This window comes from Cucumis sativus, chromosome 7 (assembly GCF_000004075.3).
Source record: "Cucumis sativus cultivar 9930 chromosome 7, Cucumber_9930_V3, whole genome shotgun sequence".
Classification (NCBI taxonomy): Eukaryota; Viridiplantae; Streptophyta; class Magnoliopsida; order Cucurbitales; family Cucurbitaceae; genus Cucumis; species Cucumis sativus.
Window position 1 is genome coordinate 21,579,679 of NC_026661.2, and position 19,820 is coordinate 21,599,498.

Here is a 19,820-nt window from a genome sequence, read left to right on the forward strand (position 1 = left end):
TAGTGACTCGAAATTAGCTTTCGAAAAATTTTCAAGGTTAGTTCTTAAATTATTTTCGTCTAAGCAGTCTAAATGATAATAAATTTCAATGTTCAATGAGCTTCTAATCCTTTTAACTTTCATTGTACAATGATAAAAGTTTCTCTACTTCTTTCTTTAAAAAAGAAACAAAAATAATTTTAAAAAGTGGGGTTCAATTTTCTCATATGAGGAATTAAAAAGGAAAAAGTAAGGTTCAATTTTCTTTTATGGTTAAAAAAGGGACATTAATAGGGAGAGGGAAAACTGATGTTTTGAATTAAAGAATTTGGGCTTTGCTTAAACAAAATAAAAGGTATTGTTCTCTTTTGAAATAAAAAAGTCAATAGAAATTTGTAATATTTAATTAATTTTGAATGATTAAAGTGTATTTCAGAGTAATTTTGTACTCGAAAAAAGTTATTTTAGCAACTTCAATGTCACTCCCAAACATGTTCTAAGCGGATTATTCTAGACCTTCAAGTTTAAGTCAATTTATGGCTAATTTTTGACATTTCTATGTTGATCAAGATACAAAAATTTCCACTTTCCGTTTAAAAACATAAAATTACAGATAAAATGTGAGTTTAAAATATCTATCCTTCATTATAGTCGTCAACTTTTTTCTTTTTAAAGAACGACCACCTTTGAACAATGATGTTTGTTACCGCGGTATCCATGTATTTTTAATCTCATTAACCAGCGTGGTTTCTTATCATTATGGTTTTGAAACTAGTGTGCCTCTTATGGTTTGTTAACATCGATATAACTGAAAAATTAATAATTGATATCGACATCAATGCTTTAATTTTTTTTATATCTATTGATCATGTTCATCAATATTGATTGTATGCCTTAAATTCTATAGGATGTCACTTCAATACAAAAAATAAATAAATTAATGTATTTTATTCACGAACAAACTACTAGAATTAATAGATGAAATAAAAAGCTAGAGGTATAATTGTAACTACCCATATAATTTTAAGAGTTGTTGATCAAATAAAATGTTCGAGAAGTATAATTATAGTATAAAAATAAGTGTAATTGTAACAAATCCCCTATTTGTATAAGTGGTTTGTGTGTGCATGTATATGTATATATTTAGAAACATCAATTCCTCATTAATAAAAGGTAAATAATTTCAAATAATTTAAGTCAATAATGAAGAGAAACAAATAATTCAAACACCTTCCCTATTTTCAGTCTTTCTATTAATGCACTTTCTTTGAAGCCACTCGAGAAATGGAAGCAAACAAAATATTCTTGCAAAATAAATTGTTTAAAATTCCAAACAAAAATTTTAGATGTAGAATTGTGATGATGAATCTATAATGATGCATAATTAAAATTGTTGTTTCATATCATCTATAATATTGTTTAAATTCTATTCGCTTTTAATTCATGGATATTTTTTAAACGTTTGTGAAAATCTATTGATAATTATAAGTATAAGAGTTTTTAAAACAAACGAAAAATTTGAATGTTTTTTTTTTATAGTTTAACCAATCTTTTTATTTTCGTTTCGAAATTAGCATCGGTTTAGGAAGTTTTTTTAAAAAAATTGTTTGCGCACTACGAAAAAATACTTAAAAAGACAAAAATCACTGTACTTGATTTTTGTATGAAGCATAAATAGTTTATATTTTTTTTCTTCTATTTTTAACAATTTTCTGATCGGTTTAGGTGTTAAAAATGTGTGTGAGAGTCTCATATTCGTCCAAATTTTAAGACTTATATGTTTGAAATCAAATAAGTCAACCTCTAATCATTAATCCAATCTGATTTAACCGTGAATTTATAATAAACATTTATAGCTTTGACCATAGTATTTCTTTTTTCTTTGGACTTCATTGTATAAGTAACAAATAATTAAATAAATTAGTTCAAAAGAAATGTATCATGACTCGAACATTGTCAATCAGAGTCAATTTTTTTACCAAACCACTACTGAATAGACTATAACAATCGTCCAGAAGTAAAAGATGGTCGATTTGATCAGTTCGATTATATTTTAATTTAATTGATATTTTTTTAAACCGACACCAACCAATCTATCTTCTTTTTTGATTCAATCGGCTCCATTTTTATTTATTGGTGTATATGCTCATGATCTTGACCTCAATGCTCCTTACATTGGAAGTCACCGTCCACAAGAGACATTATACCATTCCGACGTCGTTTCGGTTATTGAATTGACAAGTCAATGAAAGTGGAAAAATGTGAGGATTCTCCTCCCTTCATCTACACCGTTGGATCTACCTCCAATTCCAAATCCAAGCTTCCCAACCATTAATTATAAAACGTCGTTTTCTCATGGGTCCCAGTCAACTATCTCTCCAATCCAACGGCCTACATCTCACCATTGTTTACACAACAGCCGTTCATATTTCCAAACGTAATCTAGTTTTAGCTTAAGATTAATTCGAATAATTTTATCTTAAAAAAGTTTAATCCAATAAAACCGAAGCAATCGTAATATTTTTAAACCTCGTAAAAGGGTAAAAATTAATGGAATAAAAACGAGACTTTTTTTATAAAATAATTTATAATAATAATATCCTTACGACAATATTTTTTAAATTTATAAAAGTAATAAATTTAAAAGTAGTGATTTATGAGTCATATTTGAAGTTAGTGTATTTAGTTGTTTTCTTTTAAATGTTTTTGTTATTTGCGGTAATTTTTTTAAAAATAAAATATACGATTTAATTTATTTATTTATTTAAAATATTTAAATGAAAGGTGGACCAAGATTAGGGGTTGTGGGGCCAGTTCTCACGTGTTGAGAATGATACGTCATCGTGTAAATGGGTGTGACGTGTCAAAATAGGAGTGGTTGAGAGTGTGAAGTTTCGTCAAGTTAAAAAGGAGAGGAAGAACATGGCGAAAGCTGACAAAGGAGAAAAGAGAAAAAAGTGAGATGCTCCACACGCGTCTCTCCATCCCAAACCCCTAAAATTTTAACATTGCCTTAATGTGTACAAATGGATGATATCTCACTCTTTTTCTTTTTATATTTCCGATAATAAATATACGTATTTGGGGATGGATTTATAAATTTTATATACAATATACTAAATAATAAATATAGTAAAAAATTAATATTGAAACTTCGAAAAACATAAGATTAACTTAAGGTAAAGTCTGGTGATTGTGAAAGTGGAGGCACAATTATTGATTGTGCTCCACCCATATTTCATTTAAAATAAAATATTATTTAATATATATTGTAATGTCACTTCATACTTAATATTAAAATATAAAAATCGATAATGTGAGGGACACATATCTTATTAGTTCTTATATAAATTTATCAGTAGTAGTGTATGTATCACGATAAAAGGTTAATAAAATAGAAAAGGTTAATAAAATAGTTTATGTTTATAAATATTTTTTAAAAAATTATCGTTTAAAATATATTTTTATTTTAACTCACAAATCGCTTATCATTTTGATTGGAACGTCATTTGAGTGCACGTACATCAGAGTTTGTGCAATTTTATTGTTTAATTTAGCTTGTATTTTTATTTGGTTTCTTAAAGTTAATTTATAAAATATAAGAATAATTTCTTTTAAAATAATAAAATAGACAAAAATATTTAGACTTTACATAAATATTATTTAAAAAAACATATTTAATTAAACTAGGTTAAGTAAATTGTTGTGCATAAATGTGACTACACGTAGGTGAAAAGTGCATTGCTATTTAATGTAACTTTTAAGCTTGAATCATATATAACATTAACAATATACTATGCTTTTAATTCAAGTTCCATTTATATGAAAAATCCATTAACTAATAACATGTTAACAACAAACACATGGCCCGTGATCAACAATAATACATTAATGTGTACGTAAAAACATGCTTCATCTTGCAAATTGGTATTTAGATCGCACGATATTAGGACAAATATCCATTTATACTTTAGAAGTATTATTAATTAAAATCTTTAATTTAAATTTTTTTTATCAATTTAAACCTTAGACTTTCATAAATGCATCCGTTTTAATACTTTTTTTTCATGTATGTATCAACATAAACTCTCTATTTATAAAGTGTATTCGAGTGAAACATAACGGCGGATTTAAATTGATATATGTATACATAAGTTTAAGATCTAAATTGATACTTGTATATTTATATATTATATTTCTAAATATAAATTTTTGTATAATTACTTGTATTTTTCTTCTTTTTGAAGGATCGCACCAAATATTCAAATGTCTCATCTAATCATATTTTCTCTTACTTGGTCATTCATTTTTTTAAGCCCAATGGGTATGAATGAGAGACGTTATTAGTCGTAAAGTTTTGAGCTTAATCGATCGTTCAATGTATTGCGTAGGTTGAGCTACACGACTTTTATGTTGGGTTGTTGTATATATTTTGAGGAACATGCCAAAATAATATCTAACATTGCATTGGTAGCTAATATTAATATATGTATATTACCTACACGACCATACAACAATATAATGCTTGAATCTCCGTAAAGAGAATACGATATCACCATTTAATTACCATGTTTATATTCTACAATATTCACTTCAACTTTTTTTGCAATTGTTTATAGTTTACTCTCGAATATTTACTCCAAATTTCTTTATTATCTGATAATTCTTTTTCCAACAAATATGATTGTGAATAAAATCTATTTTAAACAAAATGCTAATCATCTAATTTCAAAACCTACTAAAAACTCAAATTCGAAAGTGTATAGAGTTCATTAAATATTACTATAAAAAATAAAATTACGTTAAAATTTGTAAAATGTAACGAGTTTAACAATTCAAAAACAATTTTAGATTTTCTTCCAAATTTATAATATAAATATAACAAAATAATAATAATTTAAACTTGAACTTAAATGTTGATTTTGAAAGTTATGCATTTATAATTAAGAGTACAAAAATTAAATGAAGTATATATAAGACAACTCAAAGATCCTATTAGTCACTATTGTACCACCAAATTTCAAGGGTCAAGGGATTGAAGCAAATTAGTAGACTTCTAAAATATTATTATTTTTGCACATGATTGTGATTGAGGACTTCAATTATTTCAAATTCAATTATGTGTGACAACACACATAATTTTGAAAATTAAAATCAATAGGGTTTGAAAAAAAATGTCATAAATTATGTTTCTTTCAACTAAAATCAAAACCTTTAATTACCATATTTTTCTAAAATTAAAGAAAAAAAAACATGTATGGATATCACATTGCATTCTTCATTGTTATAATAATGATATTTTAAAAACCCATTGAAAGAAATGATATGGTGATTTGAACATTAGTCTAATCAATTTGAATAGAGAAAGATATAAACAAAAACAAGAAAAAACCTTACATTTCCAATCCATAAAGCTATAATTTCAAACCTAAGCTTGATGTTTAAAGGCAGCTTTTAAAGTGCATAACTAAACGAATAAATGTATGGATGTAGAGTTAAATGGTTATGAGACTCGTTAATAAAGAAAATATATAATCGAAGAGATGTAAGTGTGTCTCTATTACAGTTAAGTCATGTTCTCTATGATACTCATTTAAATTTTATAAACGGGTGTTTAAGATGTTGAGTTGGTTATTATAGTTTGTGGGTAATAATTGATGGTATGTTATATAATACGTACTGAAATGTAGACTATTTTAGTGTATGTTGCAATAATATGAAAATAGTAACGAAGAGATTAAATTATAATAAATAGAAAACAATACATTATAATATCTTATATTTTTCATATTTATAAAAGTAAACTTTATCTTTTTTATCTCAACGTTTCTACATTTATCGAGTAACTTCATATTTCAATGTTAATTTACTTTTTTTTTTAATTATCGAGTAACTCAATCTTACAATTCTACATATGAGGTATACACAATTAAAAATTCTAACGTATTAACTCTTATAGAATGCTAAACGTTCCATAAACGTTTAACTAAGCTTTTAAAGTAAAATAAAGAGCAAGGTTAAAAAGGGAATTTGGCCAAAGTAATAGAAAATAAGCACTTTTTCCAATCTTTTACGATGAGTGGCACCGAACGTATGAAGTTGGAGTAAGGACAAAACAAAATATGTGGCAGTGTTTTGAGGGGTAAAATTGTACTTTCACCTTGAATATCTTACATGCAACCCCATCCCCCACAATAATATTATATCTTATTCGTGAACATATTCAAATATATAGTCAAATGAACCAAAACATAACAAAATTTCAAATACTATCAATGAAAAACATTCGAAGATTTCTATTAGTGTCTACCAGTAACATTGATAGATACCAATACATACGTTGAATATGTATTTTTGTTATATTTCAATAGCTGTGTTATTTTATGACATAAAAATTTAAAAAAATCTAGCAAAAGTAGCAGTAAACAAAATGTATGATTACATTTTCTAAATTATAAAAATAACAAATTTAAAAGTCGATAACCTTCGTAGCCTTCTGATAGCCGTCTATTGTTACTAATTACTTGTCATATTTGTCACATGCAAAAAAGAAGTGTCGTCGACTGTTTTTTCAAATATTTTTGTTATCCGATGCAATTTCTCAAATTTATTTAAACTGAACTCTTATTATTTATTTATTTTGACTTTTAAATTATATTCCCCTCCACTACTTTATGAAGTTTTTCTTTCATAAATTCTTAACCAAAGGTCCAAAGCTCAAGTTATCTTTCCCCCTAAAAAGAATAAAATAACAATAAGTTTTGAGCTAACTTTGAAATGTCTAACTTTTATGTTGAGATAAAAATGTTTTAAAATATAATAATAATAATAAAGGTTAAAATATATTTTTTTCTAGTGAAAAATTTGGCATAAATAATTTATTAGTTTTATTTTTGGAAGAATTTAAAATGAATCTAAATTTGGAGTACAACAAAAAGCATCTATTCATTCATTCAATATATTTTTATCCAAACTTAAAAAAGTTCCATTCAATATCTATAAGGATGAGAGAGAATCTGTCTTAATTGATAGAGAGAGAATTTATTTTCCTTTAGCTCTCCCATTTACAATTATAATTAACTATAATATTAATTCTCCATAATTTTTTATACAATTCATACAAAAAAAACTACTAAAAAATAAAATTTATTATACTTCATTTGTTGAGTGAATGACAATTTTTTTTGTTATTATTATAATTATAATTTTCATATAGTTTTCCCCTAAAATGCTTATTGAGATGGACATTTTATTAATATTTTTGTCAACGTCGTTTCTCAAGACTTTTGACAATCTGTGTATTTTGTTAAAACTGTACCCTCATGTTAAAAAGATTGAAACTTTAAATTTATAAAATCATTACATGGTTTTTGAGTGCATAAGTATTTTAACATCTGAATGAGTTTGAGAGTTGATTTTTTCTGAGTTCGTGCTAATAAAAATTAACAAAACCATTTAAAAGTGAGTGAGAGATAGAGAGATCTAAGTGGAAGCATTTTTTTCTCCCTTAGAAAAAAAACAAAACAAAACAACTTTCCCTCTACTCACTTTCAAATGTATAAAACCGTTAAAAATTAGAACGCCCGAGTTAATTACCGAAAATACCCTTTCTCACTTCCTACGGTGGCAAGTCCAGACGAAGCATAATTACACATCTACCCCTTTAAATACTCTAATAATTAACACTATGCTTTGTTTTTATTTATTTCCTTTTAAAAAAACTATAAGTTCTTTTTAATAATTATATTTTTCAAATATCAATTTCAATGTTTGAACATTTTTTCTATTTTATTTCATTTATATTTTAAAACTTTAAAATTTTACATTTTTTGGTCGGTGGATGTTAGATTGCTAATTTTATATGAATATGACGTCATACCTATTGAGTTTAATAGATTAAAAGAGTTAAAAGAATAAAAGGGTCAAAGTTATTATACTAAATTGTTACCATTCAAAATTTGAAGAAGTGGAAAATATTTCAACTTGCTATTAATTAATTGCATCTAACATCTACCTGGAAATTTGTGCAAATAAAAAAAATTCAAATTTAATTTAAACTCAATTTCAATATATAAGAAATTAATTATAATTTTTAAAGATTTATGGTACAAATTTTAACTTTGTAGAGATGATTGAACATGATTAGCGAGTCCAAATATAGCTGGGTGGATAAGACATGCATTAAAATTTTCATTTTCTATTTCGATTAAATTATAAACATATTTGAAGAATAAATTCTATAGAATTTTAGAAATTAGGTCTTGACTTATTTTAGAAGTTTTTTTTTTCTTGCAACCTAACACAAACGCAACTTAGCTAAACATAAAACCTGAAAACTTCTAACCAATCAGTTAGATGTTATAATGTATGATGTTACATGTTATCGAAGTAAGAAACAGTGAAGATCTATTTTTCGAAAACATAGTTTAAACATTATTCCATACATATTTTTTTTTTGTTTTTAATAACAAATATTCATACAAACCTAAGCTTTGAGAGACAAAAGAGGATAAATGTAAAAACATCTAAAATCCAATAAAGAAAACAATACAAGAGTTATAATAACCTTATAATATTCTAGGTGTTGAGAAGAAAACCCTAAACAAGACACGAACCCAATACAGACTACAGAGAGATCAACCTAATTTCTTACACGAAAACATAAGAAGAATGAAACATTTCCAACCTCCTTATCAACACAAGAATTTCGTCAAACTATACACCTCAACTAGTAATTCTAAAACAATTTTATTTTAAAGAGAGAAATCGAACTTTTGACTTGAAAGTCGATAATTAAAACGATGCTTTGAACGTGGGAGTGAAAAAAGAAAAAGAAAATGAGATTTAATGAGAGGTGGATATAATGGTAATTTGGGAGGTGAGAGAGAGTGAGGAGTCATCCAAGTTTATGTAAATAAAGAAAGGAAAAGAGTTTTAAAGTTTTTTGATTTCCAAAATTGAAAAAAAAGAAGAAAAAAAAGGCATTGGCAACACACACACACATACAGTCTTCTCTTTTCTCTCTCAACTTCACATCTCTTCCTCTTCATCTCTCTCTCTACTGTATCTCTTAGACCCTCAAAGAGAGTGTAGAGAGAGAGCGACATACATTCTTTCTTTCCACACCCACCTCTCTTTAACACCATTCTTCTCCCTCATTCTCTTTAGGGTTTTCTTAAAACCTATTTACAATTTCTTCCAAGCTCTCCAATTTTTGTTTTTTTTCACAATATAAGGTCACCCCCCCTCACAAAGATAAACCAACCCGTTTTAGCTAATTACCCATCAACTATATTCAAATGCTGCTAATCGGACGATCCGATTGCCGTTTTTGAGATCTTGGATGTGGACTTCACGGGTATGCTTCTGATATAGACGATCGGTTCAGCATTTCGCCTTCTTCCGGTTTTTGTTTTTGTTTTTCGAACATCGATTAGCTTCTTTTTGCTTTTTCTGCATTTGGGTTTTCTTTTTCCACTGTGTTTTTTGTTTATAAAAAAATATGGAATATGTAGCTTGCTTGATGTTTGTGGATTTTTTTTTTTTTGGGGGGGGTAGGGGCATGGCATTTGAATTTGTGTTTGAGGGATTGAATTCCGTATGGGTCTGCTTTGGTTTGGCCATTTGATTTGATTTTTAATTGTTGAATCAGATCTAAGTTTATTTAACTTCCTTTTATGAAGCTTGGGTTTCTATTTTTGGGAGGAGGGAGGGGGGTGGGTGAATTTATTGGCATTGGGCTTTCTAAAGGGCTTTAGGAGTGAGATCTGTGATGTATGTTGGGTGGGGATTTAGGAGTGAAGCTTGAGGTTTTTTTCTTCTGGCTTTCTTCTATGGAATGATATTTTCTTAGATAATCTTACTTTAACTCCTAATGTTGACTACTGTAATCTAGATTCTATTATTAATGTTTGGAGTTTATTTTCTTCTATTGCTATGTCACTGTTGCAACCTCTTCTACAATCCGACTTTTTTGTGTTCTTTTCTACTTTTTAATTTAAGTTTAGTAGAGCTGAAATGAGGAATTTTTGATAAGATTCTTTCTGAAGGGGGTTTTCGTTTAATCCCAGCGGTGCCTCTTGCTAGATTTCTTGGAAATTCTACTGTCGCACCAAACATTGTCAGGAGCTGGAGTGCTTTTTTCCAGGAAGTAAGTCTAGTTTGATGAAGTGCTTTGGGAAAAGATAAATTGAAACTTGAAGTTTCTGTGAAGTGAAAGGGAAATGAAACCTGAGACGCCTCTGGATTTTGCTGTATTTCAACTGTCACCTAGGCGTTCACGGTGGGGATAGCACACCTCGGCTGTTTAGATTAAATACTACAATCTTTATTTATTAATTTTTCTTTTTATCTCCCCCTTTGGGCAGTTGCGAATTGTTTGTCTCTAGCCATGGGAACACTGAGAAACTAGCATCAGGTTCAGTGAAGCCATTTGTAACTCAATTAAAGGTTGCAGAAGAGCAGTTTGCTCATGCAGTCCAGGCAATTAAGCTTGAAGTTGAGAGGGGTGGAAATGGTGATGCTTGGTTCACAAAAGGAACCCTTGAAAGGTGCAAATATTTCCTACTTCATTTTGACGATTCAGTATGTTTTACACCAACTGGCTAGGCTCTCTTGGATTTTCTTGTTAACGAGCTTGGAATATTTTCAGGTTTGTGCGTTTTGTTAGCACACCTGAGATATTGGAGCTGGTCAATACATTTGATGCAGAGATGTCTCAATTGGAAGCGGCTAGAAGAATTTATTCTCAGGTAAGTGCTGCCGTTAGTTATTGCCATCTAAGAGGAACACATTCATTTATTTATTTTTTCTTGTTTTGCTAAATAAATAATCTTTTTGTATTAGGGAGAAGGTGATCGGCATTCAGGTACATCAGGTGTGTTTCATTTTCTTTAATTTTCCTTGAATCTTCTTTGTAACTTTTATTTACAATTTTTGTTTATAGACAAAGCACCTTATGCATTTGGAACTTCTAATATTTTTTTTTTGTATGCAAGTTCATTACTTGATAGTTCTTTGAAACTTCTAAATACTTTTTAAACTGCTATTTAGAAATTCTAAATCAAAATTTCTAGCCGATCAGGTCAGTGGAATTTGTGTATGAGAGAAAGAGATGAACCGGCTTCCATGGCATTGTTTTTGGAAAAATTCCTTGTGTCGTCTCATTGTCAGCTGTCATTTTTCTTGGACTAGCGCAATAGAATCTGATACATATTTCAATAATTCCTTGTGAATTGGTTTATATGAAAACAGTTCTTAGTATCTGTATTTTCTTTTTACAATTAAGATAGTATTCTATTATCAACGATGTTCATTTGTGTTTATTTTTTGATAATTTACCCTAGGTGGGGATGGAACAGGTGCAGGCTCAACAGATGAAACCAAGTAATCTCTTTTGTTCTCAATATTATTCTTTTCATTTTAATGTTTTTCATGTGTTTGTCAAGTTAATGGTAAAAGCTGTAACTAGTGCCAGTAGAGATATCTTTCAAGTTGTAAAATTTCTTTCTTTCTCAAGATATCTTTTGTACGTATACTTGGGTATCGTGCTGAACTTTCAAATGAGGGTGAGATTATGTGGTTTCACAAATAAAGGAGTCATCAGTTTTTTTTATTTGGGATGTCAGAAACATAGTATATGATGATGTTGTGATGAGACTCGTAGGTAGGTAAATATTGATAACTTAAAGTTTCAAGTTCTCTGAATTGAATAGTGTGTTTGGATAGGTGTCTCATTCTTTACTTAATTTGTTCAATTTTCAGGAAGGAGCTTTTGAAAGCTATCGATGTACGCCTTCTTGCTGTTAGGCAGGATTTGGTCACAGCTGCTACTCGTGCATTAGCTGCTGGTTTTAATCCTAGTACAGTGTCTGACCTTCAACTTTTTGCTGATCAGTTTGGTGCCCATCGCCTAACGTAAGTACTCTAAAAAATTTACATTTTTCTTATGTCTATTAGTACCTACTAACACCACATTTCTAGATCTTGGTTTTTCTGCCTTTGGTTAGTAGCGTGCATGGACGGTGTTAGAATTGAACTTGAACCACATATTTGACAGTAGTTCAGCTTAAACAGGGGAAAGAGGAAATTGCATTAGGGTACTGAGGAGGGTAATGAAAGGATTCTCTTCCATGCCAGAGTGTCAAACAGGGGAACATGTATTGGAAATTGCAGAACTCTAGTCTTTGGTCTGGGACTTCGGTAGATTGATCTTCTCACCATTCATCTTAGCAAGAGATCGCAATTTCCTTGATATTTCTGGAATTTGTGTTTTACCTTGGTTTCTCTTTAAAATTTGGTGGTAGGGGCGTTGGTTAACATCTTATAGTGAGAGACTGCCATTCTCTTCCATTTACGGAATTTATGGTATACTTTGTTTCACTTTAACTGAATGAAAATCATGAAGGCCAAAAAGTGATAATGACTAAAGGTCCTACTGGGAGAAACACAAAGAGAGTCATTGAATCCAAAGTATGATTCAAATCGTCTGGTATTTGTTTGAAATGGACACACGAACAGCAGCATAGCACTAGCACCATAGAGGACCTTTGAAGTCAACATTGTTAATCTTTTGGCTAGAGCAAAATTGAGATTCTAGACGTTGGTCTTAGCAGACATTGGGAAGCAGTGGTGAGGGGAGGGCAATAGGATCTACCATCTTTCAACTTGGGGATAATGGCTGGAAGAGAAACCAAATCAATAACCCCTTGTTGGAACTCTCCCAATGGGAAAATTAGGAGAAGATAACCCCCACTCAAACACAGTGGCTAAATAGACATATACTGCAAGTGTCAGATTCAACAGACGAGGAAAGAGGGAACAAAAGGAGACATTGCTAATTATATGGTGGCCCTTTTATAACTGAACACAAATCTCATCCTCGATAGCATAGCAAAAATAATTGAAAAAATATGATTGCCATGAGTCACTTTGCAGATTCCAGATTGCGTCATTATTGTCTACTATAGTAACTCAACCATTAGTGGATGAACTATCTGCTTACAAGTTACAACCTTTTGGCACAAATTTCAAGTACTAACGGGAAACCACCCCGAACACTTTGCAAAGGGTGCTTCCATTTTCAAAGTTGAATTCCTAATCTCCAAACATCCATATCCCCACCAAAGATCTAATGCAAGCAATTAATCTCTCTCCACCTCCTTGCATATAAATTTCCTTGTGTGTTATCTCCAACCTGGTAAGATCTTAAGAACTGATAGGAAGTATGGAGAAAAGACACTACAAATTTGACAGAATGAAGGTAAATCTACTTCCTTCTGCCAACCACCCAATTGAAGAAAATGTTTACTTTGTATGTATACATACCTTAGAATTGAGATCCAAGGAAAATTTAACCACCTGCAATTTGAGACATAAATTTTAGACTACGTCTAGAAGATTTTCATTTCACACCGCTAGTGCAAGCTTGTTTTGATTATGTCGAGTCCCGAGCCCCAACCAAATTCCAAAAGGAATGCATAAAGAAAGAAGACAACATTTTTCTTCATGAAAAGACGGGTCATCTAAGTCTTATGCCTCCCAATAAGGTTGACATGATAAATGAGATCGATTTAACTTAGTGGCTTAGTGCTTAGTGTCATTAAGGCAATATCGGCTAGTCTAGCATTTCTCACATTACAACGCATGATGTCCCGGGGAGCACACACCACCATTGTTGTGCCTCTCGCTGCCATGGAAGATGAGTGATTCTGGTGGCTAGTGAAGAGAGGGAATATCTGATTTTCATACAATTTTATACCCTAGCCTTATATGAGATTTGAGAATATTGTGCGAAGTTGGAAATTTATCTGAACAGAGCAAGATGCAAGCTTTGCTACTGTATTCTGTCGTAGAAAGCAAATTTATTGTCCCACCAACAAACGGAAACCACCAACTACACTGCCTCAAATTCAATCCTCTAAGTAAACTCTTTGCAGATGTTTGCAGTGAATTGCATTTCAAAAAAGGAAAAAAGAAAAAAAAGAAGCAAAAAAATGTTTGTAGTGACTAGCATTCAGATTTTTGTTTTTTTCCTTTCTTAATCCTTCTGTTGGATTGATAGTCTCTCTTTCATTGGTTTCTCTATATGTTTTTATAAATTCAAGCAGTTTCATGGTCTCTAAAGTCTAAATTAAATATTTTTATACGACTTTCATTTCCTTAATGTAAAGTATAGTATCCCTGTTACTTGTTTTTTTTATTCAAAATCACTGTTGTATATAATTTGACGTATTCGGTAGTTTATCATTATTTCACACCCATTGTCCCATAAATTGATTAAACGGCCGCATTGGTTTCTGATTATTTGTGGGATACAGAACTTGTCTGTGTAACATTACTAGCCATAGCAAGATATATTAGTTTCAATGTTTTTTAATGTAGCGTTTCAATTTTTCGCAGCGAAGCGTGCTCAAGTTTCTTATCTCTTTCCCGGAGGAGACCGGAACTTGTTAACACATGGACCCCAGGCATGGACGATAGAGCGGTTAGGTCTTCATGCGGTTCCGACATGTCGATCGATGACCCCACTGAAGATCCTATTGGAAGGCACAACAAGCCACAGTACCAAACAGAGAATAAGCACGATCCTCAATCTGGTACAACTTCAAGAACCGAAGAACAATCTTCCCACGTGGACGAATCAAAACCCACCACGTGTCAACCGGCCAAATCCTCTGCCACCGTCCCGAGCCGACGCAACGTGAAAGATGAGACTTTGCTCGAAAATTTGGAGAAAGAGAAGAACGGAGAGGAGACTCCAACAGAATTGAAATCAACGCCTGTGGGTCCTCCCGCCAGGCGGCTCAGCGTCCAAGATCGTATTAACCTTTTTGAGAACAAACAGAAGGAAAATACTGGTGGCAGTGGGGGAGGCAAGCCCGTTTCTGGAAAACCTCTGGAACTGAGAAGGCTCTCGTCGGACGTTTCATCAGCGCCCTCGGCTGTGGAAAAGGCGGTTTTGAGGAGATGGAGTGGTGTCAGTGATATGAGCATTGATTTCAGTAACGAAAAGAAGGATATAGAGAGCCCATTATGTACACCTTCTTCATCTTCAATTTCTGATACCAAGTCTAATGTATTTTCTAGTGCAACCGAAATTGAAAGTGAGAAGAGGTTGGCCGATTTGGAGAGCAAGACTGGGCTTGAGAAAAGGGGCAGTCTTGTTAGAGTTGGTGATGATGAGTCCAAACAACAAGGTGAGGAGCAGAATCCATTTGAGAGTTATACAGGTAAAGAGGCTTGGGCATCATCTTCTCAGGCCCAATTCAGGTCTATCTCTGGTGGAGCTGACCCAGTTGGATTGAACGATCGAGGTGTTTCTAAGGGAAGTGTAAAGAATTTATCGAGCAGTGATGATAAAAGTAAGGGCTTTAAAGGTGTATTAGTGACCGAGACGCAGGGGAAAAGTTCTGTAGATCGAGCAGAAATTGATGGAGCCAAGAATCAAGTTGCGTCCCAGGTTGATGGTTTTGCTAAGAAGACAGGGGATGATGCAACTGATGGTAGGTTAGGTAATAAGATGGACGATTCTAGATCAAGAGACCATTTAGCATATCCATTACGTCCTAGGGATTCTCGAGGTCATTCTCGTTCTTTTTCTAACCAATTTGAAAGTGGTGGAATAAAGCTAGAATCCTCATCAACTCAGTACATGGAAGTTGATGGTGGCCAATTACCTCATCAACGGAGATCTTTTAAACCAGAACCTGAGGCAGTGGCTAGCAAGAACCTCGCATCATCGGATACGTATAATCTTAAAGTAGAAGATTTTGGAGTTCAGAAAATGAAATTGCAGAAACCTGAGAGAAGTAGACAAGCAGAGAAGTCGCAAGTTGGCAGAGAAGAAAGCAGTTCTCTTCATGAGAGAAGTAAATTGGATATGATTGGGAAAAGTGGGACAGATGGCCAAGAAAGCACTCCTACAATCTCAAGCATACCGGGAGAGCGAGTTCAAAGAGGGAGGCAAACTAAGGGAAATCAGGAGCTCAATGATGAACTAAAAATGAAGGCAAATGAACTTGAAAAGCTATTTGCAGAGCACAAGCTCCGTGTTCCAGGGGAGCACTCCAGCTCTGCTAGGAGAAACAATACTGCTGACGTGCAGCTTGAACAGGCAATTAGTTCGCAGCACAGAACACCTTCAGCTTTAGACACTGCTCCGCCTCCTGCACAAATGGTGGAAAGATCTGGGGTAATAGAATCAACGGGGAGTTCCAATAAAATGGAAAATGTTTATACTACGCCTGCAAAATTGATAAATAACCATGACTTCAGTGATGATTCTAGAGGAAAATTTTATAATAAGTATATGCAGAAAAGAGATGCTAAGCTGAGAGAAGAATGGAGTTCCAAAAGAGCAGAGAAGGAGGCGAAGATGAAGGCCATGCAAGATAGCCTTGAGAAAAGTAAAGCTGAGATGAGAGTCAAATTTTCTGGTTTTGTAGACCGACAAGATTCAGTAGCTAGTGCGCGGAGACGCGCAGAAAAACTTAGATCATTCAACAATCGCTCTCAAACAAGGGACCAGGTATAATTTCAGTTTAATTTTTATTTAAAAAGTTAATGATGCTGAAGTCCTGGTCTCTCTCTCTCTCTCTCTCTCACTCCCTAAATTTTATTTTATTTTATTTGTTTCTTTTCTTGCATATGTTTCATTCTCTTTTCTTGTTTTTGTGTAATGATGTAAAATATCTCTGCGTAACAGCTACAGATCAATTCAATTCAAAGTGAGGATGATGGGGACTTTCCTGAGGTTTTGGAGCAGAAATTGAATGGGAATGACAGATTACATAGTGATTCATATATATCAGATAGTGCTTCTAGAAGCAACCAGAACAAGAAGGCTTTGCCGGGTAGAAATTTATCTTCTACTCCTCGTCCCACTGGAGCTACAGCTCCACCTCGGTCAGTTGGCAAAGTCTCTCATTCTAGTTCTGGGAGGCGAAGAGGTCAAACAGAAAATCTTCTTGCACAGTCAGTTCCTAATTTCTCTGAACTGAGGAAAGAAAATACAAAACCTTCTGAACGTAAATCAACGACACGCCCGCTGGTGAGAAATTATTCTCGCGGTAAAACTAGCAATGAAGAGCCTGTCATTAAGGAGGAGAAGCCCCGGATTGCACAGTCTTCAAGAAAGAACTCTGCTAGTGCAATTGACTTCAAGGATATATTACCTTTGAACACAGATAATGTTGTTTTAGCACCATTGTTATTGGATGAAGAGCAGAACGATGAAAGCATTTATGATAAGTATTTGAAGGGCATAGACTCAAAGCCTTTTCTGAGGAAGGGCAACGGCATAGGCCCTGGTGCTGGAACAAGTATAGCGAAGTTGAAAGCTTCTATGGAATCCGAAACTTCAAAAGATGATGAAGATTATGATGAAGTGGCATTTGAGGGTTCAGAAATTATGCCCAAACAAGAAGAGGAAGAGGAAGGGCATGAGAAAATGGAAATGAAACTTGCTCATATGGATAATGGTAAACTAAGATTAAGTCAGGAATCGGGTAGATCAAGTAATTCTGGGTCTGAAATTGAAAATTCTATGAGATCTCACTCTCACTCTCGGGTCGATCATTCTACAATTTCTGAACTTCCCTCCATGTTGCCTTCATTTCATAAAGCAGGGTTGCTTCAGGATTCGCCTGGTGAGAGCCCACTGGCATGGAACTCGCGCATGCATCATCCATTCGCCTACCCACATGAGGCCTCTGATATTGATGCATATATGGATTCTCCAATAGGGAGCCCCGCATCATGGAATTCACATAATATAACACAAGCAGAAACTGATGTGGCAAGAATGAGAAAGAAATGGGGAAGTGCCCAGAAGCCTTCTCTTATTGCTACCTCGTCGAGTCAACCACGCAAGGATATGGCTAAAGGGTTTAAAAGGTTGTTGAAGTTTGGGAGGAAAAGTCGTGGAACGGAAAGTATGGTTGACTGGATCTCTGCTACAACATCTGAGGGGGATGATGATACCGAAGATGGGCGAGATCCTGCTAGCAGGTCATCGGAAGACTTAAGGAAGTCAAGAATGGGATTCTCAGAGGGTCATGATGATGGCTTTAATGAAAACGAGTTATACTGTGAACAGGGTAACCTACTTTTATTTATTGATTTTTCTTTTTTGATGTTGTCTTTTATTTTATTTGCATGGAACATCGATAGACAATATGCCCATTTAGGTATTAACTTAAAATGGTATTTTATGCTTTGGATTCCCTGGGGTTAGTGTCTTAGTGATTCCAACACCGGATTAAATTTACTTCACTGTGAAAAAATGTAGTTTTTCTTTTCTCACAACTCCTATGGATTATGATAATTAGAATTCTCATTTATCCAACTTCATTTTGCTCCTTCCCTGCAGTTCAAGAATTACATAGTTCGATTCCTGCACCACCAGCTAACTTCAAGCTAAGGGAGGATCACATGTCAGGAAGTTCCTTGAAAGGTGAGTGCTCATTGTTGTTATGTACTACGTTTGCATTGCTTTGCCATGACCTAAGCACAGTCTCTATTGGCTGGCTTTGAGAGTATATAACGAATTCAAAAGGACTTTTTGGTAGTTTTAAGCTGTCAGCCAAAGGAGCTGTTTGGTTAACGTTTTTGTACTTGTTCTTTGATCCTTCTTCTGTTTTATGCTTATGAGAATCTTTATGTTCCATGAACAATGAAGAAAAAGAACGTTTGGAGACTAATTGCATTTCTAATGTTGAAAAATTGAAATCTTACAGCTCCGAGATCGTTCTTCTCTCTCTCAACCTTTCGCAGCAAGGGAACCGATGCAACGTCTAGGTAATAGACTCTGGCAGATTTCCATATGAGATTACTATCTTGTTATCCTTGAGTAGGGTTAACAGTTGGTACAGTGTAAGATACAAGTGCTTTGAAGGTGATATCGAATCAGACTCGAGGTCTGCAATTCAATCATGTACATGTTAATTTGATTCACAAAACCGACCACCTACATCATTAGGTAGTTACACCTGTTAGTTGTGTTGAATTAATCAAGTATACTGTATTGAACGATGAGTTAATTGTTGGCAAAATGTCATTGTGATTTTGGTAGTCTAGGAGCAATTTTTTCCTTTTTTTATATTTGGTTCTGCTCTTCATTTGCTCTGACGGTTTAGTTTTGTGTGCTGTATATCTGAAGGAGCTCATGTCAAGAACAGAATTGTTGAGTGTGATATAATTATGCATAATAAAAGCTTTTTGCACATGACCACCCCTGTAAGTTTTTTCGTCATTGTTTATTAAGATATCACAATTTCTTTTTTCTTTAACTTTATCCATGTTTATATGGGCCGCCTTAAACCTTATTTACTGCATCACTATTTCCTACATTTCTACAAGACTCGAGGTTTTTTTTTTTCTTTTCTGCGTGAGTGTGTGCATACGTACAATGTATGTTTGGCATGATGATTCTTTCATCCTTCTCCTTGTTCGATCATCATCACTGTCCATGACCACGACACCAATGTTCTCACTTCAAAAAGCTTTGTAAAGGAGCTATATGATTTGAAACCCTTCGATTCGGAGGAGACTTTCAAAAGAGCGATAATGGTGGCTGAATAAGAAGATAAGAGAAGAGCAAGGAAAATGGTTAGGAGAGGTTGAAATAATATTACTTCAATAAAACTGGGGCACTTCTATTTAAGTAAATCTTCAAGACCAAAACGTCTCATTTTAAAACTTCAAGAATAATCACAAAGATAATAGACCCAAACTTTATCAATCAATGATACATTTTCTTCGAAGTCTTTAGTTTTGTATAAGGACATTTGGATGCATTCAAGCAATCCTCCACTTTTAAATTATTACAAAGTAAATGTCAA

The 19,820-nt window shown here is 32.9% G+C and overlaps 1 protein-coding gene across 2 annotated transcripts; it reads left to right on the top strand.

The window, feature by feature from the left end:
* The first annotated feature begins 8,954 nt into the window (after positions 1–8,954).
* Positions 8,955–19,210, top strand: LOC101213033. Of its 2 annotated transcripts, none has more exons than XM_004141771.3 (11): positions 8,955–9,337; positions 10,050–10,261; positions 10,347–10,529; positions 10,631–10,730; positions 10,825–10,855; positions 11,325–11,364; positions 11,743–11,895; positions 14,380–16,507; positions 16,685–18,077; positions 18,350–18,433; positions 18,717–19,210. In XM_004141771.3, exons 2-11 carry the CDS (start codon positions 10,203–10,205, stop codon positions 18,779–18,781), a joined length of 4,236 nt encoding a protein of 1,411 aa, XP_004141819.1. In that variant the 5' UTR covers positions 8,955–9,337; positions 10,050–10,202; the 3' UTR covers positions 18,782–19,210. The 2 variants fall into 2 exon arrangements, with proteins under 2 accessions (XP_004141819.1, XP_031744198.1); XM_031888338.1 differs by having other exon boundaries at positions 10,066–10,261.
* Positions 19,211–19,820: the final 610 nt, after the last annotated feature.

What these genes read in the sequence shown, in the direction of transcription:
- LOC101213033 (XM_004141771.3), top strand. Translation starts at nt 10,203, where the DNA reads ATGAAACCTGAGACGCCTCTGGATTTTGCTGTATTTCAACTGTCACCT. An exon ending in ACAAAAGGAACCCTTGAAAG is followed by an intron (nt 10,530 to 10,630) that starts GTGCAAATATTT and finishes GAATATTTTCAG; the next exon opens with GTTTGTGCGTTTTGTTAGCA. An exon ending in TCGGCATTCAGGTACATCAG is followed by an intron (nt 10,856 to 11,324) that starts GTGTGTTTCATT and finishes AATTTACCCTAG; the next exon opens with GTGGGGATGGAACAGGTGCA.